Below are 19,312 nucleotides of genomic sequence, written 5' to 3' on the forward strand. Positions count from 1 at the left end.
GGAAGGTGACTTTCACACCACTGTTTTGGTAAGTCAGGCTTAGAAATGCTCTTGATGGACAGGGCAAGACGTCCCCCCGTGGTCCTTTATGCCTGAGAGGGAAGACCTGCTGGGACTGCTGTGCGGCTCTTCCTTGTAGAGGTGACGACATGTGACTATTCTGATAGCAGCGTCGATAACGGAGGGGCATAGTTTGTTCATGGCTCACCTGGTTGCCCAGTTGCAGACGCATAGCAACAGCCATCTTTGGGGGCAACCTAATGAGTCACTCTCTACAAGGCCTGCTCACGCATGTTGGTTCCCTCGCTGTCTTTTGTGTTGGGGAATCGAATCCCACCTTCCTCAGTTGTCCTTTGGAATTACAGCCAGACGTCTGAGGAACTCTCTGGATCGTAATAGTTTTTTCTAACTCGTCTCCCTCAGTCTCCCATCTCTGCCAGATAAACTCCTATTCACCCTTCAAAACCCAAGTCAGGTAGCTCATAATCTCTGAAAGCTTCTTGAATGACCCTGTATTTGCATTGCTTAGTTCACCTTCCCCAGGACTCCCATGCCTTCAATTCTGCCGATGTCATACCCGTGGATTTCTGATGATCTATGACTCCCCCACTCAACTGCTGCTACTGCTAAGTCGCTTCAGTCGTGTCCGACTCTGTGTGACCCCATAGATGGCAGCCCACCAGGCTCCCCCGTCCCTGGGATTCTCCAGGCAAGAACACTGGAGTGGGTTGCCGTTTCCTTCTCCGATGCGTGAAAGTCAAGTCGCTTAGTCGTGTCCGACCCTCAGCGACCCCATGTGCAGCCCACCAGGCTCCTCCATCCGTGGTCTTCTCCAGGCAAGAGTACTGGAGTGGGGTGCCATTGCCCCACTCAACTGAGAGGTCCTTAATTCTAGACTTTTTTTTTCCTTGGAGCAGTTGCTTGACGGTGAATGAGAAGGTGTCAATGTGGGTGCTGTAAGTTGGTAAAGGAAGCAAGCAGATAGATGACCCATAGAGGGGCGATGGCTGAATTCCAGGCATTCACATACATCCCTTGGGACCCAGGGAAAAGGGAACAGTCTTCAAGACCAAACTTACAGAGTTGGTTGGTTTGGGGTTTTCAGTACAGTGTGTTCCGTTGGATTTGGCAACACCAGTGGTCCAGAATGCTGCTGGGTGGAGAGAGACGGGCGAGAAGGGGGTTGTGCACGACCCATTGCCACGGGCGGGAGTCCCGTGGGCTGCACCTGGACGTGGGAGCAGCTGCTTCCAGCTGGTGTCTGTTCCGTTGCGTTCATTCCCAGGCTGTCTCGGCTATTAAATATTTTTACTATCACTTCTGTTTAATACGTCACAGATAGGTCTTGTTTGGTAGGGAGAATGCCTGAGGGTCAGATTGTGAGGTGGTTCCCTGCGTCACGTCTGGACACGAGGGACCGGGACTCGGTGGACCACTTGACCTCTGCACCCCCAGCGCCACTGCATAGACACTCCTTGGCTTCCAAGTGTCCACGTCCACGTCGTAACCATCATGGTCCCAGTGACCGTTCTAGCGGCGACAGAAGGCGAGCTGGCTGCCCAAGGCCTCCCCGCCGGTGAGCTGTAGAGCTGGGATGGGGATCCAGACCCCTGGAGTCCACATCCCAGATAACTTGGCTTCCTGAAGTGACTAGCCTCTTCTGCCAGCGGAGCAGGTTCTGGGTTTTTTTTTTCCAGTCTTCATTTTTTTTTTAAGAGCAGTTTTAGGTTCACAGCCAAATCAAGGCGAAGGTACAGAGATTTCCTGTGTACCTGTGTCTGTCCCGTGCACCCCCGCCCAGGCGGCTCATTCATCCCAATTGACAGACACGCCACCCCAATCCCCTAAAGCCCGTCGCCTGCCTGAGGCGGGGGGGGGGGGTCCCTTCTGGTGGTGTACGTTCTGTGGACAAATACGTAATGGCCGTGTGTCCACCACTACAGTATCACACAGAACACTTCTCACTGCCCTAAAAAATCCATCCCTTCCTCACCTCTTCTCCCCGCAGCCCCTGGCAACAACTGATCTTGTCCCTGTCTCCAGATTTCTGCCCTTTCCAGAAGGTCAGATTGTTGGAATTACACAGTATGCAGCCTTTTCAGGTTGGCTTCCTTCCCTCAGTAACAGGCATTTAAGCTTCCTCCTTGTCTTTTCGTGGCTTGATAGCTCATTTCCTTCTAGTGCCGGATGTACCGCACGATATCCACTCACCTGCTAAAAGACACGTGGATTGCTTCCAGGTTTTGGCAGTCACAGAGAAAGCTGCTGGAAGCACCCCAGTGTAGGTGTTCACGCGGACACATGTTTTTCAGAAGCAGACTTTTAAGCCGTGGTCCTCGAGATCCCACCTCTGGGTGGTGAGCAGGAGCCTGCACGCGTCTTAGAGACCCTTCTGGCCCTGTGGCCCAGCTTCCCTGGAGAAGGGTCAGCAGGTCTGTGCGTAAGCGGCTGGCCTGTCACACAGCCTGGAACCTTCGGGTGGAAGCCTGCAGCCCCCAGGCAGGATCTGAGGCAGAACAATCAAGGAGTCCCCGCTTGTGATTTGCAAGGCGCTGGCGGTGGCTGCCAGCCATGCTTCCCTGAGAGCGATTGTGCTTATTTGCCTAAGCCTGCCTGCCTCCCGGAGGCTGGTGGCTTCTCAGAATCTCAGATGCCCGCTGTGTGAGACGAGGCAGGTAAGGGTCTCACAGAAGGGGCTCCTTAATCCCCAGAGATGCCGATCAGCCCGAGCCTTGTCTGGCTGCCCCGGCTCTCTGTTTAGGCGGAAAAATGGAAACATGGCTTTGCATTGCTTTTGTTTTCTGACCAGGAAGAGCACACAAGTCCATCTCGCGGGATAGACCCTCCGCCTTCACCCTCCTCTCTCTCTCTTCTTCCCTGTTCATGGATTAAACCTCCTTAAGAGGCTCTAGGTAGGACTGTCAATCAACGGGGCCCCTAGAAAGGGCTGCCTCCATGAACTCTGACCCTTAGTAGGAGGAGCTGGTTAGCCTGGCCTTTTTGTCACCATCTGGGGGTCTTGTCTCAGGCTGGGGTGGTTCGCCTCGGGAACCGGCGTGTCCCAGTGGATCTCCGTGTGATGCTGTCCTCATTCTGAGCTTTCTTTCGAAACTGTGTGGCCACGCCAAAGCCCAGCCTCCCTCCCGCCCTGCTTTTGTTTCACTTGAACTTGCAGCCACTTGACACCCTATGTATTTTGCTTATAAAATACCCGAACTCAGTCTTGCTCCTCAACAAATTTATATTCCTAGGAACAGCATCTGCCCACATTGGAAGGACGTGTGCAGCGTGCACATGGACAGAGCTTTTTCTCAGCCTGCGGGCTGTGCCGATGGGCAGGGGTGGGACTCACGCCATGACCGCCCCCCAGTCTGGGGTGTGCCCAGCACACATGGGCACTCTCTGTCGAATGATACAGCGTGCCTGGCGAGGAGGTGTCACAGTCATCCTGCCAGCCCCCACCAGGGTCTTGTCCTGTTATTGGAAACCATCAGTCCAAAGGAATCCTGTCTTTCAAAGGACACGTTTTCTGTTGAGTTGTGTAAAATACCTACAGAGAAACCCACAGCTCCTAAGCCTGCGCCTCAGTGGATTTGCACATCGGCCATGTCCCTGTCACTGTGCCCTGGCTTAGGCCAAGAGGGTGGCCACTCCTGAGACCCTCCTGGGTCCCCTTCCAGCCACCCCTCTCCCCCAGAGCGACCCCTGCCCTGCCTGGGCCAGCGTCTGGACCTTCTGTAAACAGACTCTCATAGTACAGACTCTTCTGTTGGTGAAACTCATCACCCTGCTGCATAGATGTGTAGTCCCCTGTTCTCACGGCTGCGTAGCTTTGCACTGGGTGAATACCCCTTCATTTCGCTACTTGCTATCGATGGGTGCCTGTGGAGTGCTGCTGTGACGCAGGGGACATGGTGACGTGTGGGGGGCAGTCTGGTTCGGGGGACCTGGGAGTGGCGGTCCCGGAATGCAGAAGGTAGGGGAGAGTCGGCTTTCGCAAACGCTGCAAGTTACTTTCCAAAGGGCTGGGACCAGCTCCTGCTCTCACTAGCAGTGCCGGTCTCCCTCATCGCACTGTCACTGACTATTATCATTTTCCCCAAGTCTTTTTTGTTGTGGTGGTAAAATATGCATGATGTAAAATTGACCATTTTAGCCATACGGTTCTGTGGCATCCGTCCATTCACGCTGTCATGCCCCCGTCACCACCATCCTTCTCCACCATCCTTCTCCAGAGCTCTTTATCTTGCAGAACTGAAACTCCATACTGATTCAACTCCCACCACCCGCCCCCACCCCCAGCCATGGCAGTCTTTCTACACTCTGTCTCTACGAATCCGACTACTCTAGATTTCTCAAGTAAGTGGAGTCATATGGTGTTTGTCTCTTTTGTGACTGTCTTATTTCACTTGGCATAATGTCCTCAAGGTTCATACATGTTGCAGCGTGTGTTCGAATTTCCGTCCTTTTTTTGGTTTGCTTTTTGGAATTTTCTAGATCCGTTTTTTTTTTTTTTTTTTAATTGAAGTACGGTTGATTTACAATGCTGTGTTAATTTCTGCTGTACAGTAAAGTGACTCAGTTTTATACACACACACACACACACACACACACACACGTTCTTTGTCATACTCTTTTCCGTTATGTTTACCACAGGATATTGAATACAGCCGCCTGTGAATCTGCTGTACAAATATCTGTTCCCTGGTGGAGTAACTACTTTCCAGTTGTCTGGGGTATATACCAGAAGTGGAACTGCTGAATCGTATGGTGGTTCTGTGTATCATTTTTTGAGAAAACTCCAAGTGTTTTCCACAGCAGCTGCAACATTTTCTGTTCCTACCAGCCATGCCCAAGAGTTTCGATTTCTTCATATCCTCACCAACACTTGTTCATATTCTGGGTTTTGGTTTTAGTTTGCTTGTGGCCATACTGATGTGTGTGAGGTGCTGATAGTATCTTCTTTTTAAGAGCCATTCTGGTAGGTGTGTAGCGATCCTTTGGTGGTTTTAATCTGATTTCAGAAGCATGAAGGTGTAGTGGATTTGTCCGGGTATCTGCCTAGAATCTGGATTATTCTACCCTGGGCTGTGGTAGCTGATGTTGGGTCACTGTCAGCGTTCTTCGGCCATGGTGAGGCTGCTGGCACACAGTAGGTGCCCAGTACTCACTCGCGGCGTTCAGTCCTTGTTGAGAGAGCCAGCCACATGCTGGGATTCCAGGGAGTTGAACTGTGGAAACTTCAGAGCCGCACTTGTCCCGACAAGTGCAGAACCCCCGCAACCCCCAGGCCATACTAACCCCCACAACCCCCAGCCTGTAGGGTCTCTTGTCTCTCTCTTTCTTTGCAAGAAAAGACCTGCTCACCTTTCGCAAGTTCTTGTTCCAGATCGGGGACATTCTGTCTCACAGAGTGTCAGAGACGGCAGGAGCTGAGAAACGTCTGGGGCCAGAGTAGCTGCCGGCCATGCCCCGGTGCCGCCCCCTCCCGGGGACCCCAAAAGCACACACACTCCTGAGCGGCATGCGAAAGGCCATCCTCGCAGCCCTGACCGGACAGGGCCACGTCCACCTTGCTGCAGCTAGTACGGGGCAGCACCTTCTGGAAATGACAACCGACAGAGAGAAGAACTCTGCCCCAGCCCCACCCCCAAGGGTGTCATCGGCCGCCTTTCAGATCTTGCAATGTGTTGGGGGCCAGCACCAGCCACACGTTTTCTCTTTGCTATGTTTGCATGTCTAATTAGAGCTTTTCCTTAGTCCACTTGTTGCTTGACGGGCATGCCTGTGGTGACTTCAGCGGATCACAGTAGGCCCCCCGGGGCGGCCTGTGTAGCGTCAGAGCCGGTGTCCAGAGCAGGAGACCCAGTGGCACCTCGTGCTCTGCGTCCCCAAAAGCCTCTTCCTTCCCCTGCCCTCTCTTCCCTCCTCTTCCGTTTGCTGCAAGCCAGTGGCTGCTCCAGGGCCTTCTTTGTTACCAGCATCGCAGGGCAGAGCAGCGATTCCGGGGATTAGACAAGTCGGGGCCCCAGTCTGGGTTCCACGGCTCCCCTGCAGCTGACTTTGCCTCCTGGCACCTTGCAGGCCCATCCGTAAAATGGGAGGAACGGGACCGCACACCTCAGTGCGTTGATCGCTGATGCTTGCAAAGACCTTTGCATCGTCAGGCTTCGTAAAAAGGAGCCCAGTTCCTTCTCTCTCTTAGGCTGAGAGTGGGGTGAACCCGGGCCTGAAGTTCTCTTTGATGACAAAGCGTAAGTGAAAGACAATTTCCACGTGTAAAGGTTATATGCTGACATCACCCTAGATAGAAAGTGAGGAGAGAGAACGGTCCACTCATTTTCTCCCGTCCATCTGTCCATCACCTGTTTATACTCCTCTTGAGTGGTTTAAGTCAGAAACAGCGCCAAGGCCACACCTGCCCCGTCCCCCGCCCGTCTTTGTTAATCAAGTTTTATTGGAACGCGGGCACGGTCATTTGTCTACCATCTGTGGCTGCAGCACACCTCAGCAGCACTGTTGAGTTGTTAGGACAGAGGCCGCGTGACTCACAAAGCCTAAAGAATTTACTGTCTGGCCCTTTGCAGGAAAGTTTCCCCACCTCTGGTTTAGATGGAAGGGCTGGAGTGCAAGTCCGGGCTGCACTAGTAATGGGCTGCACGGCCTGCGTGTGTGCTCGGTCACTTCAGTCGTGTCCGACTCTTTGTGACCTCATGGACTGTAGCCCACCAGGCTCCTCTGTCCAGGCAAGAATGCTGGAGGGGGTTGCCATGCCCTCCTCCAGGGGATCTTCCCAGTTCAGGGATTGAACCTGGGTCTCCTATGTCTCCTACATTGGCAGGCGGGTTCTTTACCGCTAGCGCCTCCTGGAAAGCCTGGCGGCGTGGCTTTTCTGGGCCTCAGTTTTCTTAGCGGTAACGTGGGATCACGGTGACGCCCATCTCGTGGGTCCTTCTAAGGAGTCAGTGGGAAGACGACCTGCACGGGCGCGCAGACGGCCCTCGACCAGGACAGTTGCTGCGGACGCAGGCAGAGGGGCAGGTCCCTGTCCTCAGGAGCGCACTGCACAGGATGGTGCCGGGGTGGGGCCAGCCTAGAGGGCCCTAGAGCCAGGGGGCCCTGTTTCTAGGCCGTCCGAGGTCACAGCTTTCCCTGGCCGACTCGCACCATCAACTGGCTCATCTGCGAGGACATGGCCGTGTGCCCCCCTGTCTCTGCCGACATCCTTCCATCTGAAACAGCAAGCGGATTAAGGCCTGCGTGACAGCGGCCTGTGATCTGGGAGCTAAGCGCTCACGTCAATCCCAAAGTGTTAGTTTTAGCTCTGCGCTCGCTCCAGTCTTGAACAGACACGCCCTTTCCTCCTGGAGCAGCGTCTGTGCGAGCTCGGCGAGGAGACCAGGCCTGAAGGGAACAGGGACGTCCGTTTCTGCCACGTGAGCCACAGAGAAAGTTTCTCGGCGGCCCGGCCACGTCCTCGGCAGCTCTGAGTCCAGCTTTGAGGGGGGTGCTGCCTCCTGCGGTCCTCAGAGGCCGGGAGAAAGACTCCTGAGAAAACCGCGCTCCATCCCCACCTGGTCCCACCCCCGAGACTCAGGAATTGTGTTCTCCTTAAGGCGTGGGTGTGTGAGAATATTGGCCCTTAGACGAGCTTGTGTTTACAGCAGACCTCCCGGGAACTCCCCACACGCCGATGTTCTTGGACTTAAAGCAGTTTACTCGGTGGCCCAGGAGCAACCCCACTCCGGGTATTTCCCCAAGTGGGAGCTCTTGTTCCCCTGCCCCCACCCCCCCCCGTGCAGCATCTTCCTACACGGCAGCCCCAAACTGCAAATAGACAAGGGTCCGCAGACAGCGGGGGTGCATAGGGAGGAAGACGGCGTGCGATGGAAGAAGCTTTGGGCACACGTCTACACAGACAGGATGCCGAGCAGGAGAACACAGGCGCGTGGGCGTGCGCTTCCAGCTGCAGCAGCCCAGGGGCCCAGCTCTCGCGACAGATCTAGAAGAGCAGACACTGCCAGGCAGTCCTCAGGATGGGCTTGAGGGGGCCCGCCTCATGGGGTGTCGCAGATGGCCCATGGTTTGACCTGGGCAGGCTCGGCCTAGACTTATACAAAAGTAAATGCAGTCAAGTATTTGTGCTTTTTTCCATTTTGCTGTTTATATGGTCTGCCTTCGTTTAAAAAAAAAAAAAAAAAAGGGGAATGTCAGAAATTAGAGGGTTGGACAGTCAAGGCTGAGCCCTGCTCGGGGTCCTGTCCCAGGCCTCCCTGGGAGTCCTTGTCTTCCAGCCCTGTCCTGAGACCGGGGTCCGCACACCGCAGGCCCGGAGACCCTCCCTTCCCTCTGCCGGGAGTGCCTGGCACTGCCCTGCCCACTGGGTCGAAGGTCGCCTCTGGGAAGCCTTCCCCAGTGTTCCAGAGTGTTCCTCCTCCTGGGCCTGCCCTTTGTACCTCACGTCGGCACCGGGGCACTTATCACCCCGTGCCGTAGTTAGCTGTGTGCACCCGTGACACACACCCCTTCCCCCCACCGCCCTAATTGAGAGGCCCCCTCCTGCACCCTCTGGTCACCTTGGGGCTCCTGGGCCATCGTCTCACGGAACGGGCAGGGGATGTGGCACCGTGGACCACACCTGGCCTCTGAGTCAGCGACGTGGCCTTTGTGCTGAGCAGGCCGTGATGCCTCAGGCCCCCTCTACCGGGGACACCAGCCGCTCCCGGTTCCCAGGGGCCTTGTGAAGAGTCAGTGAGGAGGCGCCTGGGGCGTCTGTGATCCTTGGGACGTTTGCCCACCTGCTGGTTGGCTGTGTGCTGCTCTTGCGTTTGGCCCTCAAGAGCCTCCATCAGCCACTCGGATCAAAGACGCCCCAGGGTGGCACAGCACCCCTGGGGCCCTGGTTTCCATCTGGCTTCCCATGCCCACGCTAGTGGCCGGGGCTGGAAGGGTCTGAACGTGGAAGTATCAGCCCTCAGCTCTATTATTAAACTTCTTGAGCTGTTTGGCCATAAAAGGGGGCAGCTGCCATGGCTGGACTCGTGATTAATGAGCCCAAAAGGGCCTCCTGACTGTCTCTGCAGAGCAGCCCTGGCCAGCCCTGGACTCCAGGCCTGCCCTCTCGGCCTGGCCTCTGCTCTTTCGAGGTCTGTGCAGCAGGGACCAGGGGCCGGTGGCTCTTCCTTCTGTCCTGCCGATCCCACGGCCCCCTGGGCGACTCCTCCTGGCCCCCAGGGAGGCCTGGGCTATTGCAGGGGTGGTTGATGGGACAGAGCGAGGTCGGTGGGCCCGGGGCAGGCGGCCCAGAGCTCCTGGGGTACCACCAGACCCCAGACCAAATGTCCATAACTGATGAAAGCCTGCTTGGCGTCGGCATCTGGAGCTGGCCAGTGGCCGCCTGTGTGCCAGGCCCTGCACGCCAGAGTGCTTCTGTCTGATCCACCTGTTTGCAGCGATCCATGGTGATGCAGGGCCTTGGAGAGTGTTTGTGCATGAAGCCGTTTTCCTTCTTGTGTCTTGAATCAGCCCAGAGCCTCATCTTGGGGGCCTGCGGACGTCATGATTCTCACTTGCCTCTACAGAAATCCCCATGGAAACCAGCAGGCAGGCAGCCCTGGGCGGGAGGGAGGGGTTCCCCGGAGAGGCAGGGGAGGCGGAGCCTGGAGACATCCTGCCGGCCTTAGGGCCGAGGTCAGAGGCTGTTGGGGTGGGAGGGGGCGGGGCGCCTGTGGTCACCCTGCTCCCTGCCTCACGGGAAACCCGAGAAGGTCCAGGGTTTGGAATGTCAACTTTGAGGGCGTTTGGGGGTCCCTGGGGACCTTGATGACATCTCTCCAGACCCTGCTGCCTCCAACAAGCCCAGGTGCTACGTGATGGGGTAGGGAGGCGGCCGTGGTCTCTTCCCGGTCTGTCTACAACAGGGCCCCCACCTGGCTCCTCATCAGTCTCTGAGAGCAAGAGGACAGAGGCACCCCAACCTGTCCCCCAGCTTCCCCAGGTGCAAGGACCCTGCTTTCAGAAGGACCTCCCCCCGACCCCACCCCACCCCGCCCCGCAGAAGGGCCCCCCGCAGCCTCTGAGATACCAGTACCCTTGCCCTGCAGTTACATCGCAGGCCCGCCGCAGCCCACAGGACCCAGCCAAGCTGGTGGCCCGGGGTAAAGGCCCCTGGTCTTAGCCAGGGCTCCCCAGTTCTCCTTAATTTCTCCTTAACGAGAGCAGTTTGGCAGAAACATAAAATATGCTCTTACCCTTTGTCCCAGTAATTCCATTTCTGGGAATCCGGCCTAAGGAAGTAATCCTAAACACGGGGCAGGAGAACGTGCTTCTTCACAGGGACGTCCATTGTGGCGCTGTGTGTGAGCACGGAGCGGGACCACCGTGCCGTCTGGGGGAGGGGCCGGAGTGGTGATGAGACTCGAGGGGTCGAATATTTAACAGCTCCGAAGATGGGGTGGGCATATGCTGCAGCATTGTGTGGGAAAAGGCAAGTTACAGAACTGTATGGACCTTCAAAAAGTGAGGTGTTAAAAAATAACACAGGCGGTCTGCCAGAGTGCTTGTGAGCGGTCTTGATGACGATTCTGTCTGAGAGATTTCGTCCTATTCATCATTTCTCCCAAATTACCTTGAACGTTCATGCGTTGCCTTTCTTAGTCGGGTTTGAGTTGTAATTTACATTTGGTGAAATCCACTTCCTGCGTGTGTGCATCTGTGGACTTCAATGAGTGTGTGTGGTCAGGTAACCCACCACCGTTGGACAGACTGTTTCCATCGCCCCAGAGGTGCCCCCACTCCCGTGCCCCTCGGTAACCAGTCCCCTCGCCCCCCTGCTGGCCACCACTGGTCGGAGCCGTCGCTGTAGTTCTCGCGTATTCCAGGATGTCATACAAACAGAGCCACACGGTACGATAACTCGTCATCTGCTTAATGTTCTCTTAAGAACTCCTCTTAGAGCGGGTTTTCCTCGCTCTCCTCAAGCAGAGAATTTAATTTTTCCTTTCTACCTAACTCAGCCTTTACCCCATGCAGGAATCTCCTCTGCTGTAGCCCTGATCATCGTGTTCAGATTACCAGGGAATTATCAGTCCTCTGTGAAAGCGTCCCGGCAGTGTGAAAGTACCCAGGATGAAGGAGGTCCTCGGCCTGCACAGGCTGACACCTGCATCCAGAGAGGGCCGGGGGTCTTCCAGTCCCGGGCTGCCCGCACCCCTCGGAGACCTCAGGGGCTCCAGGGCCCGTCCACGATGCTGACAAGAGCGTCAGCAGTAGCGGTAGCAGCAGCGGGGCGCTTTTCTTAGTGAGGCTTTTGCATCAGGACTGTTTGAGAGGCAAAGGAAAGCTGCAAGGACACACAGAGAGCTCCTGCAGACCCCACACCCGCCTTCCGCGGTGGTTTTTCATTTGCAGGGTGGGGTGGGGAGGGTTGGCCTTGCTGTGCAACGTGCAGAGTTTCAGTTCCCTGACCGGGGAGCGAACCTACGCCCCCTGCCTTGGAAGTGCAGAGTCTCAACCACTGGACCGCCAGGAAAATTCTCTGCCCGCCGCCCCCCGCCCCCAATGTTAACATCTTATGAAAGCACAAGATGTTTGTCACAGCTAATGAACTCATACTGATGTGCTGTTACTGAAGTTCACACTTTGGTTTCCTTAGTTTTCCCCTAATGTCGTTTTTCTGTCCCAGCATCTCATATGGGCCTCCAGTCCATTTAGTCATCTTGTCTGCGTAGACTTGACAGGGACAGATGCTCAGACTCACCTTGTATTTGGTGAGGACTGTCGTTCGGTTGGAGTTTGTCCGATGTTTTTCTCACGGTTAGACTAGAATTATGGCTTTAGGGGAGGAGGATCCTGGAGATAAAAAAGTTTAGTGTTTCTCACAATAGTTTATTTTTATTGAGTTTTTCAGTGTGTTCCAGATGCTGTGCTGAGCCATTAACAGATTGGATCCCCTTTAAATTCTATTTTACGTAATAAATTCTCATTTTACCATTGGCGGAAGTGGTATCAAGAGAGGTGCAGTAACTTATACAAAGACCCGCAAGTAAGTGGCTCAAACACAGAACTCATTAATTCTCCAAGTTTTGCTTTTTGCCAGTACTACTTCAAACAGCAATACATCTGCTTTAAAAAAAAAAAAACAAAAAACAGTATGTGTTTATTTATATCCAGTGTTTCCCGAAAATGCTTGTGCTGAAACTTCTAATCAAGGCCACCTTGAGACAGCTGCAGCCAGGTCATGAGAAAAGCAGGCATGGTGGTCAGCTGTCCCCCCGTCACACTAAGTCCCACCTGTCGTGGTCATCTGGAGCGTGTTCCCACGGGCTTGGTGTGGGCGTGGGCTCCGGGCAGTGCAGGGCCTCTCCATGCCTCAGTCTCCAGGACACCGTGGTGGGAAATAGAAGCATCCAGGCTTTCTGCTCACGTGCCCAAGGTGTGACTCCGAACTGGCCGTTTCCTCGATAATCAGATCCGCCCCATGTGCTCACACACTGTACCGCTGTGGGATTTTCGAATGGGTTTCCATGTGCTCACACACTGTACCACTGTGGGATTTTCGAATGGGTTTCCGTACCCGTCGCTGGGTGTGGCCAGGTGATTTTCTAGATGCCAAAGCAACTGCGTCCTGGCCCGTGTTCTCTGACTTCTCTGTGCACCAAGGGGACCGTGGGCTGGGGTTTAGGAACCAGCCAGACCATGAAAAGGCAAAGGGGTAGCTGTGGGCCACCAAGGAGAGAAAGACCTTCAGCGCGTCCAGGCATGCAGGCGCCATTGCTTTCTAAAGGAGAGTTCTTTAATTTATTAATTTATTTTTAATTTAATACGTAAAACTAGTCACCAAAGCCTCTTCCCAAGTATGTTATGCATGGATAGGCATTTTTTTACTTAGGAAAATCTTCCTTCGTCTGTCAGGGAGGTATACCCATCACCTCCTAAACATCAGGCATGTGAAACAGGGCAGGTGAAAGTTCCCATCGCGTTGTGCTGAAAACACCAGCACGGAGACAGTCAGCAGGCAGCACAAGCCTGTTCACACGAATCCCCGAGGCCCCTGGTGCTGCTGGTCTGCTCAGGACAGGACGTGCGGTCGGGGCTGAGTCATTTATGCAGAATATTGAGAACGTGACGGCTGTGGCGCAGGGCAGAGGGGCCATGGGGAGCCCACGCGTTTGCCTTTGGGATGCATTGGCAAACCGTCTTGGCTGGACACCGAGGTTGCCTGGGTTGGTGCCAAGGGGTGGGCCATGGGCCGGAGAGAAGGGCCGGGTGAACTTGGCTCCCCACCCCCGCTGCAGTCTGGGCGGCCTCTTGGCTCATCTGGACCCGAGGAGGAGGCTCCAGGCTGTTCCTGCTTCCGCCCTCTCGGTCCATGCAGCAGTCCAGTGATGCTGGAGAGCGCCCCGCAGCCCTGCCCCTCCCGCCCATGGGCACCCGTTCCTGGAGCCCAGCCGGGCCTGCCCGTGCCTCCGGGTGTGGCCTGGCCCGCCTCGCCACGGCCTTTCTCACCCGTCCTGCCTCACTCCTCCCCGAGCGAGTGCCCCCATCTTGTGGCCGCCCCCGGCCCTTTGCGCCGAGCCGCACTTTGCCGCCCTCGTTCCTCGGTGCCCCACGGCCGGTCCTGGTTTTCCGTGCCGCACTCACCACTCTGCAGTCGCTGGGTGTTTCTGTCTGTCTGTCTGTTGTCTCTCTGCCCCACTGGGCTTCCGTCTTGTTCACTGCTAGATCCCACAGCAGCCAGCACGCGGCCTGGAAGGTAACAGGTGCTCAGTTAAGTGTCTGTTAGGTGACTGACTGGGTGAGTGAATGAATGAATTGATCGATCAGTCCCTCTGACTGCCTGAGCGTGGGAGCTGATCATATCAGGGAAATTTGAGGCAGCTTAGGCCTTCAACCCTTTTCTGCTCCTCAGCCACCAACACCACCGTATCTCAGCTTTGGCAGATAGGAATTGAAAATAAACAACTTGGTGGGCAGAAACCAACACAGTACTCTAAAACAATTGTACTGCAATTAAAAAATAAATTTAATTTAGAAAAAAAAGAAAGCCTCATGGAGGTCCTCAGTCCTTAGGGGAAAATTCGCTTGCTGGGCCCCAGATTTTACATTGCTTGTGTCAGAGCTTACTGATCAGGTCGGAGATCCCTGAGCCAGCAGCCAGGCGGCCCTGGGCCAGTCAGGTGACCTCCTGAGTCTCGTTTTCCTCATCCGTGCAGGGGGACAGCCCGGCACCTGCTCTGGGCATGGTTATAAGAGTCAAAGGCGGTAGCTCCTGCCGCACGCTCGGGGCGTCTTGGCCTGTGTCAGATTGTGGGGGGTGTTAGCTGTCACCCTTCTCAGGGAGCCTTGGCCTGTGTCACATTGCGGGGGGTGTTAGCTGTCCCCTTTCCCAGCTGGGCCACGCTCGCCTGCAACGCTGCTGAAGTCTGGCTTCCCGGGCCCTGAGTGCCAAGGACATGGCCTCTGGGTGCCTGGCACCTCCTCTCCGTCACAGAGGAGCTCACTCAGCCATGAGCGACTGAATTTCCTTCGCCCCACCCTCACCCCGGCACTGACTGGTGATAACCCTCACCAGTCGCCCCCTTTCAACACAAGTCACTGGGTCCTTGCCGGGCACCGGACCTTGGAGACAGAGTGGGGACCGAGACAGCCGTGGCCTGACCTCATGGAGCCGCGGCCTGGGGGAGGCAGACGGCAGACAGACAGCCCGCACAGGTCACAGGGATGGAGACGGATGTAGTGAGCATGCGGGACCCGGGGAGGGGGCGGCCCTGTGGGTTTCGGGGTCTGGAGAGTGGAAGAGGAGATGGCAGGGTGGGGTGGGGGTGACCCCACCTTTTGGGGACACAGGGCAGGCCGAGTGTTGTCCGCAGGCCCGTGTCGGGGTGCATGGAGAGGGAGAGGGAGGTGGGGTGGGACTGGAGCGGGCGCGAGGCCAGATGCGGGGAGCCTGTGGGTGGAGTTAGTGGTTGGGTCACCAGGAACCCCTGGCAGATGCAAGCAGAGGCGTGGAGTGGTCGAGTTTGCTGACTCGGGACGCGGCCCTGAGTGCCAAGTGGGGACCATGTGTCTGCAGGGGGAGACAGGAGGGGAGTCTGGAGGGCAGGGGGCTATGACCACTTCCTGGGCAGGGGAGGGTGGTGGCTGGGACACGGTGATGGGTGGAGCGGTTCCGGCTCTGGCCACACTGGGTCCTGCAGATGCCTGGAGGAGCAGTGGCCAGGCGTCACCCCCAAGGTGCCCCCGGTCTAGTCCTGACTCCGCACCTCCCGAAACACGTGGGCGGGTGTCCGCCCCGGCCCCTCCCCTCCAGCTGAGCGCCGCCAGCCAGGAAAGACAACTCCTTTGGCCTCCAGAGTTGCCAGGTGTCTGTACCAGCTCCGCGTGCTCGTTGCTAAACCGAGAATGTTTTCCGAGGCAGTGATTGTGCCTCATCTCATAACCGATGTATGTCTTTTCTTTTTTTCTTTTGCTGCAGCCAACTGGGTACATGGAAAACTCAGTCTCCTACAGCGCAATTGAAGACGTTCAGCTGCTGTCCTGGGAGAACGCCCCGAAGTACTGTTTACAGCTCACAATTCCTGGGGGAACTGTCCTGCTGCAGGTAGGACATGTAAACAGGAACGAGCACTTTCTGCTCCGTCCCCGCTCAACGCCCTCCTCCTCCCCTAGGAGACGGCCAGCTATCAAGAGGAAAGACTGTTTGACTTGGAGTGTTTTTTTTTTCCCTCCAAGTACAAGAAAGATGTAAATGGGGGCTCACTGGGGGAGCGGTGGAGGGAGTGTGCACAGGCTGGGCTCCTGCTGAGCGCCTGTCCCCACCAAGGAGCTTCCCGCGCTGTGTTTTGTTTCTCCTAACAAAACCAAACTGTCAGTTTTCCTGTCTCCCATTTTACAGATAAGGAAACCGAGGCACACAGACACAGGCTTTAAAAGGCTATAAAAAGCAAGTATGAGACAGATGTACTACCTTCTGTTGTACTGTGAGTGAGGAGATTTCTCACTCTTCATTAATCTTGGTCTGTTGAGGCCCTGATGGAAGTAGGAGCCCTCTCCTTGGGAAAGAGTGCAGGTTTTGTGTGTACTGATCAGGGACTGTTGGTTGGAAATGATGCAGATGTTGTTCAAATGATTTGAAGCAGGAAGAGAATTTGATGCTGTGGCTGCGTTACGTAACTGGACAGTCTGGGAGTGGACTTCAGGCACAGCTGGACCCAGGAGTCAAACGCGATCGTGAATGTCTAATCTCTCCATCTCCTGGCTTTGCTTCTGTGTGCTGGCTTCGCTGTCAGACAGAGGCTCCCCATGTGATGGGAAAGACGGATGTCTGGCAGCCTCAGGCTGCATTCTTGGAGTCTGTAATCCTTAAAAAATGTGAGAGCCCACTTTCCTTTCAGTGTCTTCCTATCAAGTCTCCTGGAAGGTCCTGATTGGCTGGGCTGTGATCTGATTCACCCCGGGGGGCCACGCCCACCTTTAGCACAGGCAGCCCTATACTCTGACAGCCCTGCCAGGACCTCGTGGGTGGGGAGAGGCGGGTCCGCCTAGGAAGGGACTGAGGCAGAGCTCATGGCACAGCCGCCGCAGCCCATATGCGTGGCACACACTGTCTTTTTTGGGATCTCCGCCCCCTATGACTCAGGGGGGTGTTCTCAGCCCCCTCCTGTTGGCTTTCAATGGCCTACCATCATCGCTCTCCCTTGGGCTTCCAGCGGGGACTCAAGTCAGGACTGCTCGTCCAGAGGGAATGGACTCTCACCTCCGAGAGGATGGTCTTCCTTCGCCTCTCTTTCAGGAACATTTTCTTTCTGTCTCTGTCTCTCCTGGGAGACACTGCTCTGAGCCCATAGAGATGATCCCTAAAATTTGTTTCCCCAAAAGTGGCCACCGGATTATTCAACGATGCTGGAGTTGAGAGGCACATAGTTTGGCCTCTGAGGAATGTTGAGCACCAGAAGCTGAGTGTAACTGCTCATGGTCCTTCAGGAAGACTCCAGCTTTACCGTCATCCTGCAGAGGACACTGCATGTCTGTTTTCTTCCTAAATCTCTCACACCCGCAGGTTTTCTCCTAGCTGCCCTCCCCTTTTCCCTCCTCACCTCCAGCCAGCAGCGCTTTCCTTTCTGTTCTTCCTGCCCCTCTGTGATGGTTGCACCTTCTGTGAAGGGAGTGGTCAGCTCTGGCCCACTTGGGCTGGTGGGGAGCAGTGGCGGGTACTCGGGGCGAGGCGGCAGTACTAGGAGTCCATAGAAAGCGGAGAGGAAGGTGCTGAGAAGATGCCCTTGGAATCTCAGAGCCCTGAGCCTGCTGTCCCCTGTGTAGGCGGGGGGTGAGGAGGCGAGTCAGGTCCCTGGGGAGACAGCCACAGACAAACCCCCCAGAGGCAGCAGCTGAGATGGAGGTCTGTCCCCAAGGGCTGGGGACTCGCTTTCACCCTGGAGTTCCCAGGAAGGCTCCCCATGGGTGGTGATGCTAGAGCTGGGTGTTGAGGAGTGCGTAGGAGTGTGCCGGGATGGGATGCCCACTGTGGGCAGAGGGAAGAGGGGGTGCGAAGCCTGGGAGTGTCGCGGCAGGGGTTCCTTGCCGTGGACAGGAGCGGGCGGCAGTGCAGGCCCTAAACACGCACCCAGAGTTGTGGGGTTGCAGGCAGCCAGGCCCCACAGGTCACGTCAGCAGAGGGAGGGAGCTGCAGCCGCCGAGAGCTCCTGAGTGGGGCGGGGACAGTCGAGGGACCGGTCTGCTGGTCGAGCGGACTGCGCATCCGTGAGCCCCCCAGGCAGGCGGGCCCAAGGGAAGCCCTGTAATTGCCCTACCCCCGGCAGGGGCATTTTCCAGTGCTTTGGGGCTAGAGCGGGCAGCGTCCCCCAAGGAGGGACCCGCAGACAGAGGGGCAGGGAGCTTGGAGGATGCGGGGTGCCGGGCTTCACCCAAGTGTCCCTCTGATCCTGCGGGGGCCTCCTGTCAGTGCTCCCTGGGCAAGGCTGACCAGGGCAGGTGGGCCAAGGCGGCAGCCAGGTGGGTGCAGCCCCGCCGTCCCTGGGGTCCCTCCCAGCTTGCTTCCCCTGTGTCGTCCCCTCCTCCTCGCCCTCCTGCGGTTCACGGGCAGCAAGAGGCCGCCCGGTTGTCTTAAGTAGACTCGAGGCGCCGTGGGGCTGGGCTGCAGGTTGCAGGCCTACGTGGTGACGGGGCGGCCCCCGAGGTGGCGGGCAGGGCGCCCCGCACAGGCTCTCCTGCTGGTCAGCGGGATCCCCTGCCTGGGGGCTTGTGCAGAGTCACAGGGCGGGCCCAGAGCAGGGGTGTGACGGCAGTCCCTGTGCCCTGGCGGGGGTGAGGGGTGGGGGCTGAGCGCGGCGGCGAGGGGCGCTGGGGATCAAGACCACGCCACACCCGGGTGCCGTCCCGAGCCGTGCTGCCCCCACAGCGGCCTCCAGACGCACAGGGTCATCTGCACTTCAGTCCAAGTCAATGCATCAAGAGGGCGGCTCTCCTGCCCAGCAGCTGCTCTGGGTGCTCAGGATGTCCGGGTGCTCGTGGCTCAGTTCTGCAGATGGCTCCCATCCGCACACCAGGGCTGAGACCCGGGACGTGTCATCCCGACCCCTGCTGCCCCCGCGGGAACAGCCTCAGCGAGAGGCGGCCTGCGGGCCCCCAGCACCCCTGCCTGTCTGCAGAGGAGTCCGTCCTGCGGCGTGTCTCTGTGGCGGGGCGGTGTCTGGGGGTCCCTGCCCGCCTTCTCTGCAGGCTCTCTGTCTCTCTGGTACTTCTCTTCCCTCCCCTCCCCTGTCTCTGTCTGTCCCCTGATGCACCTCACTCTCTGCTTTCCCCCCGGGGTCTTTCTCCAGGCCTTTCTCTCCCACCCCCCGGCCCCTTCTCTCTGTGCGTCCTGACCTAAGTCTCTCTTCCGCTTTCCGTTTTTTTCTCTCTCCGCTCCCAACCCCTCATCCTTACGTAGCTGTTTGATGAGAATTTGAGCCGGTGCCTCACTCAGACCCCCTGGGAACTGACCTGAGTTCAGGGAAAGTTCAGGAACGCTCTCAGGGGGCTTCCCTGGTGGTCCATTGGCTAAGACTCCAGGCCCCCTAGGCAGGGGTACCGGCTTCCATCCCTGGTCAGAGAGCTAGATGCTACATGCCACGGACTGAAGACCCCGCACACTGAAACTAAAAAACAACAACAACAAAAAAGATCCCGCCTGCTGCAACTAAGGCCTGGCGCTGCCAAATAAATAAATAAATGAATATTAAAAAACAAAGCACAAGTGCTCTCAGGCAAATGGTCCTCCTCCCCTGCTCAGAGACACCAAGCAACACGCCAG

At 56.7% G+C, this 19,312-nt stretch overlaps 1 protein-coding gene across 1 annotated transcript in view; it reads left to right on the top strand.

Moving 5' to 3' along the window:
• CMIP (c-Maf inducing protein) overlaps window positions 1-19,312 on the top strand; it is a 212,427-nt gene that overhangs the window by 116,255 nt on the left and 76,860 nt on the right. Inside the window, exon 2 of the mRNA XM_086350047.1 lies at window positions 15,476-15,601. Coding sequence (XP_086206173.1) covers window positions 15,476-15,601 — 126 coding nt within the window. The remainder of the gene's footprint in view (window positions 1-15,475; window positions 15,602-19,312) is intronic.

This window comes from Bos grunniens, chromosome 18 (genome assembly GCF_055505025.1).
Source record: "Bos grunniens cultivar Pamir isolate PY7600 chromosome 18, Bosgru_T2T1.0, whole genome shotgun sequence".
In the NCBI taxonomy this organism is placed as follows: Eukaryota; Metazoa; Chordata; class Mammalia; order Artiodactyla; family Bovidae; genus Bos; species Bos grunniens.